Source organism: Lissotriton vulgaris, chromosome 9 (assembly GCF_964263255.1).
Source record: "Lissotriton vulgaris chromosome 9, aLisVul1.2, whole genome shotgun sequence".
Taxonomy (NCBI): Eukaryota; Metazoa; Chordata; class Amphibia; order Caudata; family Salamandridae; genus Lissotriton; species Lissotriton vulgaris.
In genome coordinates this window covers 125,961,875-125,980,770 of record NC_141697.1, presented here as the reverse complement: position 1 = coordinate 125,980,770, position 18,896 = coordinate 125,961,875, and the positions used below count along the sequence as shown (strand labels likewise).

At 46.2% G+C, this 18,896-nt stretch overlaps 1 protein-coding gene across 1 annotated transcript in view; it reads right to left on the bottom strand.

Annotated features, from left to right (window-relative positions):
- PLEKHH1 (pleckstrin homology, MyTH4 and FERM domain containing H1) overlaps positions 1-18,896 on the bottom strand; it is a 301,189-nt gene that overhangs the window by 107,831 nt on the left and 174,462 nt on the right. Inside the window, exons 10-15 of the mRNA XM_086937161.1 lie at positions 18,209-18,359; positions 11,094-11,230; positions 9,863-9,973; positions 8,786-8,872; positions 4,131-4,289; positions 1,433-1,513 (exon numbers count right to left, since the gene is read on the bottom strand). Coding sequence (XP_086793287.1) covers positions 1,433-1,513; positions 4,131-4,289; positions 8,786-8,872; positions 9,863-9,973; positions 11,094-11,230; positions 18,209-18,359 — 726 coding nt within the window. The remainder of the gene's footprint in view (positions 1-1,432; positions 1,514-4,130; positions 4,290-8,785; positions 8,873-9,862; positions 9,974-11,093; positions 11,231-18,208; positions 18,360-18,896) is intronic.

Here is an 18,896-nt window from a genome sequence, read left to right as displayed (position 1 = left end):
CCGCTCATTCTGGAGACCTGACAATGCCGACGGTGGCCTCTGATGGATAAGGGTAAGGCAGACATAAGTACTTTGGCTGGAAACTCTACAAGGATGTAATGACTACTCCAACATACGACACAACTGCAGAAGTCAATCACAGTCAGTCTCTGTGGTAACTGATCCTATTGGAACTAATGCTTAGCAGCTTAATTAACTAAAGGGCATATTGAATCCCTGGTTGTAGCATCTGGCTTTGAGAATAGGAAACTCTAAGCACCAAAAGAAGTATCAATGTAACGCGGGCTGGGAGCAAGGATAGAGAACAAAAATTCAACATCGGCTGGCAGGCATCCAGGCAGCAGTGCATGTGTAAATCAGAACGTCTCCCACTGCTCCTGGACATGGGCTGTCGTTCCATTAACACCTTGGCTGCGGAGCATATTCCCCTCCTGTGCTGAAAATGCTTGAATTCCATTGTTCATGACAAGGTCAGCTCGTCATGAGCACACGAGCACCGTGCCTCATGACGAGCTGAGCTCGTCATGAGCATGGAAAGGGTTAAAGACCAGGCTAGACTGAGACCCCTTGTTCTTAGGGCCCGCATTTGGAGAGTCCCTGAACTTGACAGCTATGCAGAGGGGCTGAAGGAAATACTATCTATGTCTGGCTAGTCAAAAATAAGGTGGTTAATGGATGTAAAGCATTTGTTAGAGGAGTTGGGTCTTGGAGAGGCTTGACAGTCCAGGTGCGCCCCTCCCAAGTCAGCCCTTAAAAGAGTGTATTGGAATTGGGTAATGAGCAGGAGAAATACTGATCCCAATTTATGCAAATCCGCTAGAGAATTTCTAATAGTGAAGGATGTAGCCCTCCGGGAACCCTATCTTGATATTATTTTAATACCTAGAGACAGGGCTCTATATTTTAAATTTAGAATAGGCATCCTCCCTGTGGGAGAACTGAGTGCACGCTGGAAGATCCCGGCACAAACTGTATCTTCCTGCCCTTTTTGTCCTTCTAGGACTGAGTCGGTCCCCCACCTTTTATTTGAATGCCCCCCCTATAAAGCTCCTAGCACCAGGTGGTTAAAACCCTTGTGCAAAGAGTTGGGTACTAAACATTATAGTGTGGCTTTACGAATTTTGAAGTCTGATACACGGCCCCTATTTGTCTTTGGTACAGCAAAGTTTTTAGCATGGGTGTGGCTGATCAGGTCAAAAAGGCTTATGCATATTGTTTAATCAAGGTCATTTTGTTAGACCATTTTATGTAATTTATTGCCGCCATTTGTATTGTATTTAGCATGATTGTATTTTATGGCTAGGCTTTTATCTTTTTATTTACTGTAATGCATATGTATTGCTTTTTAAGATATTTTTATATCGAAATAAAGGCAATTTGACTGACTGACTGTAAATCAGAACGTCTCAACAGCTAGAATAAGAAGAGATACCTTGTCTTCGTTATTCCGGTAGTAGTAAAAGGTTTTCCCAAGCAGGGCACACCACACGAGCTTGGAATGCCCATGTTTCACCTGCAAAGAGATGGAGACAATGAAGAGAGGAGTCCAGTTACACACAGTTGAGGGAACGTGATCACAGCGAACATCAAGGAGTACCAAGACAAAGTGGGGCTCAGGTGTGAGATTCTTAAAACTGAAGTCTACACACACATACACACACACGCAATATAATATGCAAGTGATGATGCTTGGGACAGCCACACCCCTGGGAAAAGGTGGTCATGATGGGATACTTTACACAGAAAAAGATGTTGAGAGGAAGCCCTATAAACAACAAAATTACTAGATCAATGACACCCTGCAGCAACATCGCCCAGTTGCACCTCATACCTGCTAAGATGTACTGAATGGAAACAGCAGCTAAAATACATTTTTATTCTCACCAAATATGGAATTTTCTGTTTAGACGAGCTATTTTTTTACAGCAGATTTTGGATTGTAAACCAACTGTTGGGTATCTAAAGATGTCAAATGAATTGATTGGATGGCTTCTTAAGAGTTATGCGACTAGATTCCTTGCTGAAAGCCAGGAAACTGGAAAAGAGTCGAAAAGTCTAGCACTTGGTAAAACACACTAACAAGCTCGATTACTGGAAAATATTCTCTTCTTCACCTTGCGAGTGAGGAAATATCAAGATCTGCCTCCTGGTTATTCATTCAGAGCCAAGAGCACATGCAAGACCATGCAAATGACATCATCAAGGCTACTGCTACTGCTAGTCATAAAAAAGTTACTTCTCTACATACAACAACCCTCCACCGGAGGCTGGGCTCCGGCTGCTGACCAGGATGCATCCTCTTGTTACAATACTGTGCTTTGGGTGTTCACATGTCCGGATGCTGCAGCATCTCTCAAACCTCACATCAGGGCTCAAACAAAAAAACATGACCATGTATTCTCAATTACTCTCTATCAGGGCAATTACTGTGCAAAAAGACAACAATTGTAGGTTTCTTGGTAGTATTCCCTTTAAATTCCTTAGAAATATTTAGCTACTTTGAATTATTTATGAAAAAAACACCGCTGAGCTTCATATATTGTCAGAAGCTTTGGGAACCCCCCCCCCCCCAACTTCAGCCAATAAAATATTACTATATGTGGCCTTTTCAAGGTATTAGTCGCTATCACATTGCCGAGGGGGTGATTTTACTCAAGGAAAGCGGGGGTGCTCTTGTCTTTGAAAAATGTTTTAAGACCACTAATATTATGAAATGTACAGCCCGCAGTACTACCAATCATCCTGGACCACCAGCACCGGAAGGTTATACCAATACCAGCACCCACACCTCAGGTGAGCGGTTCGCCGCCTGACGGTTGTCCTGTGGTATTGCAGGTATCCATAACTGCCAATTGGATTGTTTTACCTCCAACAAGAAGTAAGAAGCTAAGTAAAAAAAAATATGCAAGCAGCAGAATTTAACTTTTGTGCTTAGCAACTAAACAGTTATCCTGCCGAGTGTAAAATTTAACTCCGGGCACACATTCTACTGCAGGGTGGCTTAATACAGGAAAACTTTGTTTATGAATTTTAGGGTAAACCAATCTGAGGGATAAAACGCTCCTGCATCCTTAGCTGATGCTTAGTGACCTCATATTATATATGCCTGTAATAGGTTTTACGTATTTAGTAAGTATTCATGCCAAATCCAATCTTTCATTGACGGTTAAATACCATAATTTTCCTGAGGGTGTGTTTACCTTTAATGGCCATCACCGGTGGTAAAACGCTCACTTCTGATATAAGGCGCTGATGGTGATTTTACCAAACAAAGTAACCCAACCAAATCGATTGCTTTGCAGGGAGCATCTTTCTCTTCTCGAGCGATTTATAGTTAGCTAGTTTAAAAGCGATTCTATTGCATATAACAAAACGTGCATTTGTAAAGTACACATTCACTCAAAGTTATCTTGGAGCAGAATAACATTTGTATGGTTACCCAACTAAATGGTACTCATTTTATCGACCTCAGAAGGATGAAAGGCTAAGTGGACACGCCGGCTTTTGAACCTGTTACCAGGACGTCGAACACAGGCCCCTACAGTGAAGTCCACTAAGCCACCAGACTCGGCTATTCTGTTCTATGGACAACGCGTTTAAATTTACGTACATGTCTATGATTTTGTTCTGATTTGTTCTTATAGTACTCCTCAATTCCAGGTGTAAGTTAAACCTACTTCTAGCAAAATATTTGTGAATCGGCCTCTTTATTTTGATCTCGCACCTATCCACCACCGTTCCACACTACCGCCACAAGGTGGCAGTAGTTACCACTAGTTGGGAAAAGGAGAGCACCAATGAACGCAGGGGACTTCTCAATACGTATTTATAAAGCGTGACCCTCACTCGGGTACATTGGAGACTTTTAAGGGGTATGAAGGGTTGACTCAAAATAGGGTCTGTTACCACGGCCTCTATGTTTCAACGACAGCAATTTAGCCATTAGACCACGCCCCCTCCCATATTTAGGACGAAATACAGGACGTTGGGTCTGAATCGTCATTGCCAAAACGTGTAATAAAATATAATCAAAAGTATTTCTTTTACCAGACGTTCTGCTTCAGCCAGGAGAAATTACACAACAATTAATGCAAGACGCAAAGTATTAGATACAAAATCATGTGACTTACCTTGGTGAGCCAGCCTTTCACGGTGGGCTTTATGCTGCTCTGAGCAGCCACAGGGCTAGTGGCTTGCACTTTCAGGATGCCTTGCAGCGCTCGGACCCACTCCTCCAGGATGTTGGGAGAGTCTGCGGTCAGGTAGTAGGTTTTCTTGTCGGTAATCAGCTGGGGGAGGAAGAAATGCTTTACATCACTCGACAAAAACATTCTCGTAATTTAGATTCCTCTTTTAATTCTATTGTTACCCCCAATCAAAACTGACACTCATTTGATCATCCCCAAAAGGATGAATGGCTGAATTGTCTATGCCTGGATTAGAAATTTTAACCAATAGATCACACATAGTTCTCAGCATTGAGCACTTGATTATTAAAAATGATAAACGTTTAATTTGCTTAACACTTCGAGGACACAGAAAACAAATCAACATCTTACAACAGGGGCAGGGCTTTAAGTGGGCTGGGTCCTGCCGGTGCTGAGACGGGTCCCTATCGGGCTCTCCATTTTTACCCTCACCCTCAGGGTGAAAAAAGCAATCTTAACTCTGCAGCAGTGCCATCCTTCACTGCCTTTGATTTAACTTCAGAGAGGCTCCTAATAGTTATTTTACAGTCGCATCATTTCAGAACTGAAGCATTTTCAATATACTATACAACAAAGTCATAGTTGTTGCTTATTTATCTTACGCAACTAACAACCACTGGCTAAGCCAATACTAGATTCCTTTTTGAGCCACGCCCTAATTACTTCGGCCACGCCCTTTTGAGAGACCTTCTACTTTTTCCATCTCACTTAAAGCCCTTCACAAGGGACAATTCACACATTGGAGGAAAGGTACCGAATACTGTTTTCGCCAACGTAATGGTCCGCCCAACTGATTTAAAGGCAGGAGGGCCTTTTTTTGGAACGATGGCAGAGACTACTCCGTATCGGTTACACCCCACTGATGCCCAAAGGTGTAAGGGCGGTCGGAGATTGAACTGTATGTCCGCCTATCTAGTTTAGATGGGCGGATATACAGGTCAGTTACCTTCTGGAAAACCCCGACAATAGGAGGCAGTGAAAACTGTAAAATGGCCCCCCTTGCCATGGGAGATAATTCCTATAGAGAGGGGGGCATTGTTTTTCTTTTTTCCCAATCCTGAAAAAAATCCTGCTTTGGGGTTTTGTTTTTGAAAATAAAAAGTTGTAACTTTGCCATACGGCTCCGGCATGTTTGACGCAGCCGTATGGCAAAGTTACAATACATTGGCAGGAAATGCCTTGACTGCTTGGAATGTCCGCCTGCCTAACGAACATTTGAAAATGTGGTTGTCGCGACCTCAGCCAGGGCAACAGAATAATTTACTCCGTTGCTGTGGCGGAGGATGGCCCAACCGCCAAATTATAAATCGGGCCCACACTATGAAGTTTAGTCGCAGAAGCTCTGGATTAGTAGATGCATTCAATGGCTCAGTGAGTGCTCTCTGCTGAAATATGCAGCCTTCTCCAAGTTAGGAGTTTAAAACTCAGCCAGGCCAACTTCACTTTTCACCATTGTGTGGTGGTTAAACCGAGTAACATTAAATTAGGCAACAGTAGCGCCTCGCGCATCCGAAGAACAACCACCGGTGGGAGATCCTTCTCCCACCTCGTCACCAAGACATGGAACACCCTCCCACTGAGCCTACGACAGACCCAAGACCTGCTGACCTTCAGGAGGATACTCAAGACCTGGCTGTTCGATCAGTAGCGCCCCCCAGCGCCTCGAGACCCTCGCGGGTATGTAGTGCTCTTTACAAATGATTGATTGATTAAAAATGAAATGCATGGAACTTTGTAAACAAAAAAAAAATATTATAGGAGAAGTCAATCTTGGCCGAGGCACTATGAAAAGGACCTTCCCTTAAAGGATTCCCCAGGGTTAGAAATACACTGGGGCGTAGCTGTCAAAAGTGCAGTTGTTGCAGTGGCGCTAAGGATGTGGTGGATTAGGGGCACAAATCACCCAACTTCTAGCTGTGTTAACAGTGCCGTCAGTGGATGAAGGAGGATATAGCCTTTTTGCACCAGGGCCCATGGCACCATAGCTATGCCACTGCGCACACCACAGACCTGAAGCAGTCTACCTTATACTGTAAGATCATGGACGTCTCGAAGCAGCTCATCACACTGGGCACTTTGGTCAACTTGTTATCAATAGTTATGAAGTCAGAGAGGGTGAAAACATAGGGCCAGGTAGAGAACCTGTCCTGGAGTCAGGGAAACCCTGAATGTGGCTTTGTATTTAAAGCCTAGATACCGACACGAGTGGCAAAGGGTTGACCTTGTGTGTGGACACACTCATGGAAGGAGCGCAAGGTTTACGTACAAGCAGGAATCAGAGTGACCTTTTCTGGCAGTTTTATATAGCGCTAATTCGGCCCGAGGGCACTGGGGCGCTTTACATGAACACTATTTACATTACAGAGGGTCAGACAAGGTTTACTGTGTTTGGTTTCTGTGGAAACGACATGACAAGGCCCAGTTAAATGGAACCAACTATTGTCCAAATATTATATGAAAAATGTTATAATGGCCGTTTTGACTTCATTTTGCTTGCAAGAAGCTTAGTCCACATCATGTAGTGCTTTAAACAGTCACATTGCAACCACGTAGCCCTGGAGCATGTGCTTAATTTGTAAAATATTAAGTGCCAGGTTCTGACCAGGAGGCCACTGCAGCTTGCACCACCCATCGCCCTTGTCATCCCTGCCAAAACAACTACTAACCATCTATCTCGCATGTAAATGCGACCGTTCAGATTATTCCAGGTCCCAAAGGCTAAAGGAATGGCTGGGGAGGCAGGTATTGGCAATTTTAACCCCTGGCATGCTGCTGACGAGCTCAGCTCGTCATGCAGCACGGTGGCTGTGTGCTGGTGATGAGCTGAGCTCATCATGGCCTCCGCGGAACGCCCACGTGGGGATAATTACCCCGCTGTGCTGGGCGTTCCATTCAGCGGGCGTGGCCGTGACAAGCTCAGCTCGTCACCAGCACACGGCCACTGTGCTGCATGACGAGCCGAGCTCGTCAGCAGCACCGCGGCGCCGTGCGCGGCCGCTCCCCCCGCGCCATGGTGGAATTAGCCCCGCGGCGATGGGGTTAATGTATATTGTATTCAAACTACCGTTGTTTTGATCATCTCTAAATTAGATGAGCAGCGCCACCACGTGGTGGACTGTTCTAAGTATGGTGTTGATAATATGGTTCTGGTGCCAAGCACCGGAAACAAATTAAGTGCAGGTGCTGTGCACCGGAAAGCACCGGCTCAAATTAAACATGTGAATCTGTTTACAATCCCACTTTGTCAATCGGTAGCAGGCATGTCCACATCATGGGATGCCATGATATTTGGTCGTGGCACGTGACATTGCGACAGCTGCCAGATTACGTCATTTAATGATGCAGTAGTGAAAGAGGAGCAATTGAACCGGAGCTCCCAAGTTTCCCAGTTCAATTCCAGGTATTTTCTTTGGATTCTAGGATATGTAATAATGACTTCATAGTGGGTAATAGACAAAGAACAAGCGGACCCTTATAGTCAAAAGGGACCAAGGGCAGTAGTAAGTTAATAGAGACAACGGTCCCTTTCCAAAGAAGTAAGTACACATAGCCACAATATTGAAATCAGGATCGGGCCTACTCATATACAATGGATTGATATTGAGAATTTATTTACAGAAATTAAAGCTAAACAATACATGAAACATTGAGTGAGAAAAACGTGATGCGGTTTGAGGAAATCAACAGATTTCCTTACTTCAGGAATGTGACTTAAAAGTGACTCTTGGTGAAAATACATTATTCAATTGTTACAATAACAAAAGCATCCTATACTCCACATTAGTATTTAAATGAAAAAAAACAGAGCACCACTGAAAAGAACGTGAAGCTAAAGGAACATGCTATCGGGGAATGAAGAATAAATGCTTAATTGACTGTGAACCCCATGTGGACAGCGTTGCAGGCAACTTGACAGTGCCTATTTATTGAAGCAGTTAAACTCAACAACGCAGTACAACATCATCTATCTTGCAGCAATGTAGCCTATTAACAGATGCACCCGGTAACCAGACCCACGTCAACCTTGAATGCAACAGGCTTCATCAGAGCTCTGAAGCAGCTGCGGTGCCATTGCCTCGTGCAGGATACTAAAGGGATGCGCAGGGAGCCAGGGTCTCGTGACGGCCCCATCAGAGCTCTGAAGCAGCCACGTGTCATCGCCTCATGCAGGTTCCTAAAGGTATGCTCAGGGAGCCGGGGTCTCATGACGGTCCAATCAGAGCTCTGAAGCAGTCAGTCAGTGTGTCATCAAACATGCAGGATACTAAAGGGACGCGCAGGGAGCCGGGGTCTCGTGACGGCCCCATCAGAGCTCTGAAGCAGCCACGTGTCATCGCCTCATGCAGGTTCCTAAAGGGATGCTCATGGAGCCAGGGTCTCGTGACGGCCCCTCAGAGCTCTGAAGCAGCCACGTGTCATCGCCTCATGCAGGTTCCTAAAGGGATGCGCAGGGAGCCAGGGTCTCGTGACGGCCCAATCAGAGCTCTGAAGCAGTCAAGCTGTCATCGCCTCGTGCAGAGCATCACTCGCGTGAGCTGTAAACAGGTAGGGGTTGGAAACAGGACCATCGCTCTCACCTGGAAAGTTTGCGACGCTTCCCCTCGGATGATCCGGCAGGAGGAATTCAGCTCGATCTGCCCCTGGGGCTTTCGGATGACATCACTCTGCGGGAACAAACAAAGGCATCATTTCCGCGGTGCCGGGTGAGACCTGCCTCCGCCACTCATCTTCAGATTCAGCAAGTGAAGGGACCTGCTCTGGCAGCCGGTATGCAAACCATCTCTGCTATTCCACTACATGAAAGGGAGAAGCCTGCAGGCCACTCGAAGGCCCGTGGTTCACACGGGGAGCGGGGAGGCGGCCTCTCTCTTCGGCCCACTGGCATCTTACCCCTGCTGGAGCCACGGTGGGTGGTGATGGCTCTAAGCAGGCACTGGCAGCTACAAGATTGCCTTCTAGAAGTCACGAAGGTCTGACCAGTCACCCCTCCCTATGCAGAGATCTAAAGTTGCCCCGGGTCAGGAGCGGGATGTGCCGTCCCTGGCTGTTTAGCTCACACCCCTTTGCATTCTGGTACTTGCAGTTCGAATGTCTGCATTATACGAGAGTCAAGGAGGACGGTAAAAGCCCGGACTGGCCTATCACCTGACACCTGTGCACAGGGCAACTTAAGACGCACATTTGGAAACATTCCTACGAAGCTCAGTGACATGTCAGACCTTAAGAACACTATTTGTCACTCAAGTATTTATAGATTAAAACACTCTCTATTGCAGTTACAGGCGAGAAAATCCCTAGATAGTTGCATTTTTCAACTTTTAAATACTAGACCGAGTTACAACACCAGCTGTTCTTACCCAAATGTTGAAGCTTTATACGGGGTCATGAGGGGTTTTCTCATATTTAAGATCCCCTCACACACACTCACACCTATCACCTTTTTCTGAAACCAGCCCCTTCTTTCCATGTCTGATTCTCTCGTGGGATACTTGAAGCATCAAGGCCTAGACATTTTTTTATTGGCCACTTTAGGCATAAAGTGTCTATACACTTAAAGAAAAGTTTAAAACCTGCTCATTTCACAGAAAACAGTCTCTTCTTTAATCTAACTGGTGCCATCTCGGATGCAATCACGTGTCTGGGGCCACACTCACTGGTGACTTGTAGTACAGGATTTCTCCATTCCGCAAGACGAACCAGCGCCTTTTCCAGGTCTTCACATGGCTGCCCATCTTCAGCAGGTAGCCGGACTTCTCCAGTGGCTCCTGGAGACAAACACAGAACTTATAATGAAGGCAAAAAGAATACTGAGCTAGGGGCAGAATTATGAATAGTAAGCTGCAGAAAATGCCATGGTAGGCCAGAAAAAAATGTGAACAGACCCTGAAGTGTCGTCTAACCCCATGCTCTTTCAACGCTACGCAAATACATTTTCATGAGTTAGCGACTTACAACTTCTATCTTGTAGATGTATGCCTCAAGTTCACGCAAACTGAGGGCTGGAAGGCTTGAGTTAATAATAGTCACTGCCATTCACGTCCATTGTTTTTATGCCCACTATGTCACTCTAGGCAGAGGCGAGTCACATGCACATCAGGCGTGGTCCTGTCCAAAAGGAACAGCCAAGCACCGACAGCCAGGCCAGCTACGATCCTGTGGAAACACAAGCAATCTCAGACTAGTCTTGGCCCAATTTGAGGTTCACCTGTGAGTAGTAGCCTGAGTCAAAGGGCTCAGTCAACACAATACATACATCTGGGCGTCATTGATACCCAGAAGTGGGTCCCACAATGAAGCAGCAGCTCACCAATGAGTCATTTGGGATTACTTGTTTCCCCATCTGCAGAGGGCGTGACCATGGGACTGCACTCTTCCTATTTTAGCAGGACCAAGTCTGATTTGCATATGGGTAGCTCCTGTTTAGAGTGGAACTGTGTGCAAAACACGATGGATCGGAATAGGACGCCTGGTGCTCACCCATGGCTGAGTTTAATTCAAATTTTCCACCCATTATTTGTGTCTTTCACAATTTCACAAGTACGAAAGACAGTACAAAACGTGTGCCTGACTGCTCGATGGCCGCTGACTCAAAATAAAATATGAGCAGATCTACAACTGCATTAATCGTAACCGTGATCTCAGTGGACAGAAAGCGCCCATGGCAGGTTTGGTCACAGATAAGAAAACTTCAGTAACAAGTTGACAGTTGTCAAAACTTGCCATTCACCATAATTCTGTCAGATATAGGTTACCATGTGAACACGCTAAAGCTTCTTGTACAAGACCACTGGCGCCTTATTTGGGCAAAGAGGATGGACCACAGTGTTTACATTTTCGCAGTTCACTGAAGCTAGGCGAAATAATAAAATAAAACTTCAAACCTACATTGCAGATGCCATCTGTGGAATAGGAAGAGGTTCGCAACACCTTATGCTCCGGCTCGGAATAATCACTGTCTAGGGAGCAGGCATCAGGCGGTATGGCATAGTCACTCTCCGAGCTCATCGACGACATAGAGACACCTACAAGAGTCAAGAAACTGAGTCATCCACTGCATGAAACCTATTCTCAAGGTTTTTCCCTTTAATGCCTTTTTGGTCCAGGCATGCTATGTAAGTGGCAGAAATTGAAAAAATAAGATGGTTAATGTATTTAGAATGCCTTAAATGTGTCCCTCAAGATTAAGATATAGGTCAAACTTTTAGCATGGTATTAAGGACATCAAGCCTTACTCTGGTCTCATCAAAACAACCTAACAAGTTAATTTAAAGAAGGAAATGGTTTAGGCTACACAAAATAGTACAGTGGGTATTAAATTCACACAGAAACACACTTATAAAATCAATATACAATATGCAAAAATCTCATCAGCAAGACTCAAATCAAACATTGAAAAAAATTATTTTTGCAGTTCTATGTCGCCCCCTTGTGTTAAATTGTGTTTTTAGTGTTGTTACATAATTAGGCAATGCCTTTTGAAATAGAAACAAGGTGTGAGAAAGTGGATCATTACTTGGTGTGGTTGTGAGACCTCACCACCTAATAATGTCATTAGGCTGTATCAAGTCCAGTTAGAATACTATATTATTAATCTCGGATCAGTCCTGAAAAGCTGTGTAAAAGAGCAGCCAGGTTCATTTAAAGGAAACAAGTGTAAAACATTTATTAGGACCAAAACAGTTACTAAGGATAAAACACAGCACAATCATAATCCTGCTCCAATTTATAAATAATATTATAATTTTAATGAGCAAATACACCAAAAAGACTACAATTGGAGGGGATATTTGGGTGTTCTAGAGTTTTGTTGCAGCAAAAAGTACAAACGTCGCCTTCGGGTTTTATGTCGCGCAAGTCTGTGTCAAAGTCAAAAGTTAAGGTTGACCATATTGGAGTGCAGGTCGACTACAGGGTCTGCTACAGGGACCAGGTTTGCCTTCTGAATTTGTTTTTTAAAGTCAGTGGGGCGGGCTACCGACTGGATCCTACGGAGGGCTCCACGGTGGCGAGGTGCTGCTTGGGTTGGCCCCAATGAAATTCTCCACAATGGGACTAAAACACGTTTCATTTTATTTTCAGCATAGAAAACTAGCAAGTTGAATCTGATCTGCTTTGTCACAGCAGCGTCTGCAATCCCATGGTAGCCTTTGGCTGTGTTTTGCAAAAGTGTAGAAAACCAAGTTTCCCCCTCTCACCCAGCTCACTGGGATTGGATACACTCTGGCTATTTAGACAATGGCAGGGGCAGACATAGGTGTGAGCTACATCTGCCTGGGACAGGGGTTCCCCTTTGAAGCTTGTACAGTCGGTGGTCACATGACCAAAGGCCATCCTTTCAGGAGGTGGTCACACCTTCTACTAGCCAAGCCCTATTGCTCCCTTTCTTCTGAGCAATGTAAACCTCCCAGCTGGCTGCCAGATGACAGGAACATGCACACTTTTAAAAAGTGGCATTTTCAAAAGAGGAATTTAAAATCCGACTTTACCATAAGATTGGATTTTAAATTCCTATTAATTTGAGTACTTGAATAATGTGTCTTGCTATTCTCAAACCAAAGAGATACATTATATGGTGTAACCCAGTGCTTCTCTATGGGAGAGCCGGCCTTCCCAGAGTAAAAATCGACCCCAGAGGGGTTTCACTGCCAGAATATGTAAAACCTAAGAACACAAGTCCATCTTTTGAAATACTATGCACCCTGCTCTATAGGCACTTAGTACCTCCCTTAGGGGTGATTTATAGGAAGGACATATTAAAAAGGAAGGGTTGGGCCTGGCAAAGGGTTTACTTTGCCAGGTCAAATTAGCAGTTTCAAAACTGAGCAGCAAGGCAGCAGTGGCGGGCCTAGAGTCATGTTTTCACCTGTCACTTTAGTGGTGGCACAATGGGCGCCTAGGTTCACAAGTGACATTTACCTTACAGACCCTGGGTGCAAGAATACCATATTGTAGGGACCTAAAGGTAATTTAAATATCCCCACCAGGTATTAGCCAATTCCACATATATCATTAACGGGTAAGTAGGAGAAATCCAGAAAAAGGGCCTTTCCTCACACAACACATTTCAGTAGACAACCAGACCACAAAACATGACTCGAAAGTATTATAAGCCAAGAAGAGTTATACGTTCAACACTTTTTTTGATACATAAACAATTCTACACTCCTTTCTATTAACTTATTCCACTACTCAACTAGTTTGGCACCAAAAGAACCACCACAACTTCTCAACATTTTCTTTCTTGTTTCACCTGAAGAAAATATCGAAATTGATGCTCTTTTAGATTAACGTCGTAACCCTACAGATGATACAAAGCCCACATTAAAAGTCCCCTCCTATTTACTAGAAGGGGCATTAATTACAGTGGGCAAATTGTCTCTGTTGTGTGGGTTTGCACCCACAAACACTCTAAAGCACTTTTAGAGTAACTCACACACTTATTAGTAAACCCTGACCAGTGGATTGATGCTGCAGCACTGCAAGATCTTGTCATAGGATTTTTTTTTAAATCGTATACATAGATACACTAACTGGTGTGCATCCCCACTGAGAGGAAATGCTGATTATTATTTGATGTGGTTGTGCGACCTCACCATATAATAATGGCACACATCGGTATCTGGTCCTTCCAGGTTCTTTGCAAAACCATAGCTCAGTCCAGGGAAGCTGTGGCTTAATCAAAGGAACAAGTGTTAAGCATTTACGCATCCCAACAACGCGATGAAGAAAATGCAACACAATGAAGATCCTACACCAATTTATAAAAATAGGTTGTATTTTTAACTTTAAATAGTCACTACAGAGCCAATAATCCACAAGAGGATTCCGGAAATATGAATTTTTAAAGAAATATTAAATCACTGTTTTTCACTAAATGCAATAAATCTCGGTAAAGGACCACAATCGCGGTTAGCGTAAGCCACAACAAAGTAAGTAAACAAGCATTTACAATGCAATGGTTTTGCCTTTGTTAAAGTTAGAGCTATTGCCATTGCTCTTGACATTATTTTTATTTATGTTTTTTTAACATAAATAAATGGCATTGTCATTTACAATGCCACTAGCTTTATCTATCGCAAATGACACACACAAACACACACAGAGCCGCACACAGAGGCACAAGCAGGCAACAGGGGCACACAGAGGCACAAGCACACAGAGGCACAAGCAGGCAACAGGGGCACACAGAGGCACAAGCAGGCAACAGGGGCACACAGAGGCACAAGCAGGCAACAGGGGCACACAGATGCACAAGCAGGCAACAGGGGCACAAGCAGGCAACAGGGGCACACAGAGGCACAAGCAGGCAACAGGGGCACACAGAGGCACAAGCAGGCAACAGGGGCACACAGAGGCACAAGCAGGCAACAGGGGCACACAGAGGCACAAGCAGGGGCACACAGAGGCACAAGCAGGCAACAGGGGCACACAGAGGCACAAGCAGGCAACAGGGGCACACAGAGGCACAAGCAGACAACAGGGGCACACAGAGGCACAAGCAGACAACAGGGGCACACAGAGGCACAAGCAGGGGCACACCGAGGCACAAGCAGGCAACAGGGGCACACAGAGGCACAAGCAGGCAACAGGGGCACACAGAGGCACAAGCAGACAACAGGGGCACACAGAGGCACAAGCAGACAACAGGGGCACACACGTGCAAAAGACACCCACAAGCTGACAGCCCAATTATCTTGAGCCACAAAATGTATACAGACCCTTAATTCAAATGTCATTTTTAATTTCAAAATTCCCACTGGCCAGCAGATCACGTTCTGCTTCAGGATCTTAGAAATCTCGCATCTCTTGCCCATCCACAGTAAGAAAATGGTGGCCCAGCCTCCAATTAAATCCCGTTACTTTATGGGAATTCTTTGGACATGGGGGCTTTTAAAACCTCTTCAGGTTACACTTCATATCGTTAGAACATGGTTCACACATTTTATGCCTCAAAAGTAGATTCATTGGGGGTGGCGTTGCCAACAGCATGGCCGGTAAAGACTCACATCTCCGCTCCGGAGAGATGATCTGAAGCAGACGTTAGGAATTGCCTGAAAAGTCCCGATTTCGGGGTAAATAGCCGGCGGAAGGTCTAGACGCCACTGGAGGACCGACAGAGGAATACAGCCGCCTAGAACCTGGAAACACGGGGGCAGTAAGGCCCAAGATGGCGGCGAGGGACGCGTAACCAGCAGAGAGGTAAGGGCCAGAACAGACACCCGAGCAGCCCCAGCCGCGAGAGCCAGACTACACCACCAAGACGCGGCAGCAGACAACAGCATAGGGAGAGAGGCACAGCGGCCGACCGCCGACACCCAGAGCTGCGCCCCGGGGGCAAAGCACGGCGCGACACAAGCTAGGCAGGAAGAGCGGACGCAGGAGCCCGACGGTGAAGCCAAGTGCCGAAGCGGGTGAGCGATATGGTCCAGACGCACAATTGAGCTGGTGTGAGGGACCCAGAGGCACTGAGGGAGTACAGCCGCCTAGAACCCGATATCACTGTGGGAGCAACGGGACGGGACAGTCAGCTGAGCAGCCCTAACCGCGAGAGCCAGATCGCCGGAGCTGCGCCTCGGGGGTACCACACAGCCCGACAAAGCTAGGCCTGAAGATCTGACCCAGGAGCCCGGCGGTGCAGCTGAGTGCAGAAGCGGGTGAAAGACATTGTCCAGGCGCATGACTGAGCTGGCGTGGAGCCCCGGAGGCACTGAGGCGATGGACGACGGGGGGGCTGTATCTGGTGGAACACTCCAGGGGCACCACGCAGACGGCATCATCGGGAGTCTTCCCACTGCGGGAGAGAGGGTGGACGCCTCAAAGAACGGGAGTCTCCCTGCGGTCACACTGGACGCAGCTGCGGGAGGAACCACAGACAGACAGAACGGCGGAGCAAGGCGGCGCGAACCTGGGCCCCCAAAGACGGCAGCGGCGCCTGGATTCGGCGGACAAGTCTAGGGCCTACGGGGCGGTAGAGCACGTTGCGGCAGTTTAACGCCCTGGGGCGAGCTCTGAAAAGGACGCCAGTGTGAGGTCTCGCAGCAGAACTACAGACACAGTAAGGTTTTTCGGCAGGGGTCAGATACAGTGAAGAGGAGGAGCGGTGTGGTCTCGCACACTAAGGGAGCTACGGACTCTACGGGGGGGCGGGAGGGGACACGGACGGCAAAGCACTCACGCAAGCAGGAAAGGGTGCCGGCAATGCCGGGACAGATTCGGGGGCGTTCCCGGCGTCGCGTGACGTCGGCAAAAGCCAAAGAATGTCGGGAACGCCCCCGTGTCTGGTCCGGCATTGACGGACAGGCCCCTCATCCAATGGCTAGGCTCCATTTACGGAGCCAGCCAATGAATGACGAGGGCCGACCCAAAGCACACTACAGTTCTCATCAGGTTTTCGCCTGCGCGAAAAAGATGCGCAGAGCGCATCTTTTTGGCGAGGCAAAACCTAAAAACAGCTACATGGGTACTCTTGGGGTTGCCAGCTCCAATAGGAAGCCAGTAGCAGGAACCAGTCAGTGGGACAGTTACCTGTGGGTTTAGCAGTCTCCAGTCCAGTTCTGAATGCTATGATCAAACCACCATTGAGGTCAATGGTGTGGTCCTCATACAAGGGATACAGGATGCTGAGCCAGTGTTGTGGGTCTTCCCATGGCCAACACTTGGTCCTCAAGCTAGATTGGGGGAGGGAGTGACTTTAGCTTCAGTGGGCTATCTCCCACAGCACCTGGGTGACCAGGTACCACAGGTCTACTAGTCTCCGGTGTCAGGAAAACCAGCAATTTCCTTTGGTTGGTGATAAGTAGCTTCCTGGGTGATTAAATAGTACTCTGGTCTAACAGATTTGGGTGAAAAGTTTGAGGGACAGGACTCGATCTCTAGGCTGCACCTTGGCGACCAGGGACAGGCAGGCTTCTTGGCGCTGGGCTCTTCATTCAGAAGTAAATGTCCTGTTCATGCAGTTATAACTAGGTGAATATCAGTGCATTGCAAAAGGAAATGTCCTGATCATGGTATAGGCATCTAATGCCCTCGTCCTTTTCAGACTCAGCACCTCCCTCTATGCCAGCCTGCAAATTTAGAGTAGGCTATGTGCTGGTGTTCACTGCCACGCCACCCTGATGACTAACTAGCTATTCACCGGACAATCACAAATTAGCCTCAACCTTCTTTACTCACACAAAGTGAGTAATCTCCATTTCAAGGCAGCTTCCATTAGGTCTATTCTCAGAGATGTACATCCTACTCTGGTTCACGTGCATGTAGTATCTGCGGCAAAAGTGCATGGCAATGAAGCCCTGGACACAGAACACCAAAACTCTTCACATATAAGTCACGTATCCGGTCAGCTGCCTGGCAACCACACATCTCTAGGCTAGGGTTGTTTGACTGTCCTACCTATTTGAAATATACTTACTCTTCCTGTCCATTCACTGTTATACGCTGTAACCACAGCAATAGGATACATGGAGCAAATGCCACACTGCGGACCACCAGCAACAAATGGAGTCCCATCCAACGAAGGTCTTACTCCGTTCCAACACTGTGCAGCCAACCATCCTCTTCTTGGCTCATTGAAGCGTTTGATTGGATAACAATGTCATACAAGTGCAAATGATGTGTGAATGCCAGAAGCATGGCTCAACAATATATTTAAATGAATGGCTGGTGTTCAGGTAGTCGATTAGGGGTGGTTGGAGGGAGTCCTAATACCTCATAAATAATTAACCTAAAAACTGATGTGCATTTTGCACTGCACAGAACTCACTAACTTTTTCTATATAAAGTTATGCGTATCACGCATTTTGGAATTACACAACCATTCATACATGAAACAGTGATACGAAGGGAAGCAGCAAAAGACCTTAAAAGATGTGCCTGATCTACTGGAAGACACTTTCTGAGGGCACGTGCCACATAAATTCAGTGTTCAGCCTTGGAGAGGGGACAGAATGAGCAGAAAAGACTAACTAGAATAATAATTGGAAAAAAGAAGCTTTCGTTACCTCGCTTCACGGCTCTAGGGCTCCCCGGCATGCTGCTCTTTTTGGTCTCAGATCCTGCGTTGGATGCCCTGAAGCTGGCATGGGAGCTGCAGTCGTCATCGGAGCCCGATGATTCATCCAGGAACGGAATGTTGCTTATCTGTGTGGCTCTCTGGAAAAGAACCCCCAGATGGGCAGACTGTGAACAAGAGGGCACGCTGACACAAACACAGAGATGCCATGATTTCACTTTGGCATTGAACACCGCGTGCACCAGAGGACTGCAGCATGGTATGTCTACCCTTGGACTTTGCACTCACCATGGTCTTTTACTGCATGTTTCTCTTTTGCAAATGTCCTTCTAAATACATCATATTGACCTCTCTTAAGTGTGGACAGTGTTCCTATACCCTGCAGTTCAAAATCCAGGAGTACTTTCTATTTCAACAAATGTTTTTCCTAAGACCACTCAAAGATGGTTGTGTTCCTGCCAACATAACGATGCTAAGAATATTGCAGGAATTTTGTCTAGTGCTTGGACCAAGAGACAAAATATTACAATGACATTTACTTCTACGTCAAATACAAGGTGCTGCGATGTACAACAATATGGTCAAATGTGTATCAAAAACCGTGCAAACACATTTTGAGGTTCTATATGTCACACATGCATAGAATACCAATCAATGTCTAAATGACACACTGCAGC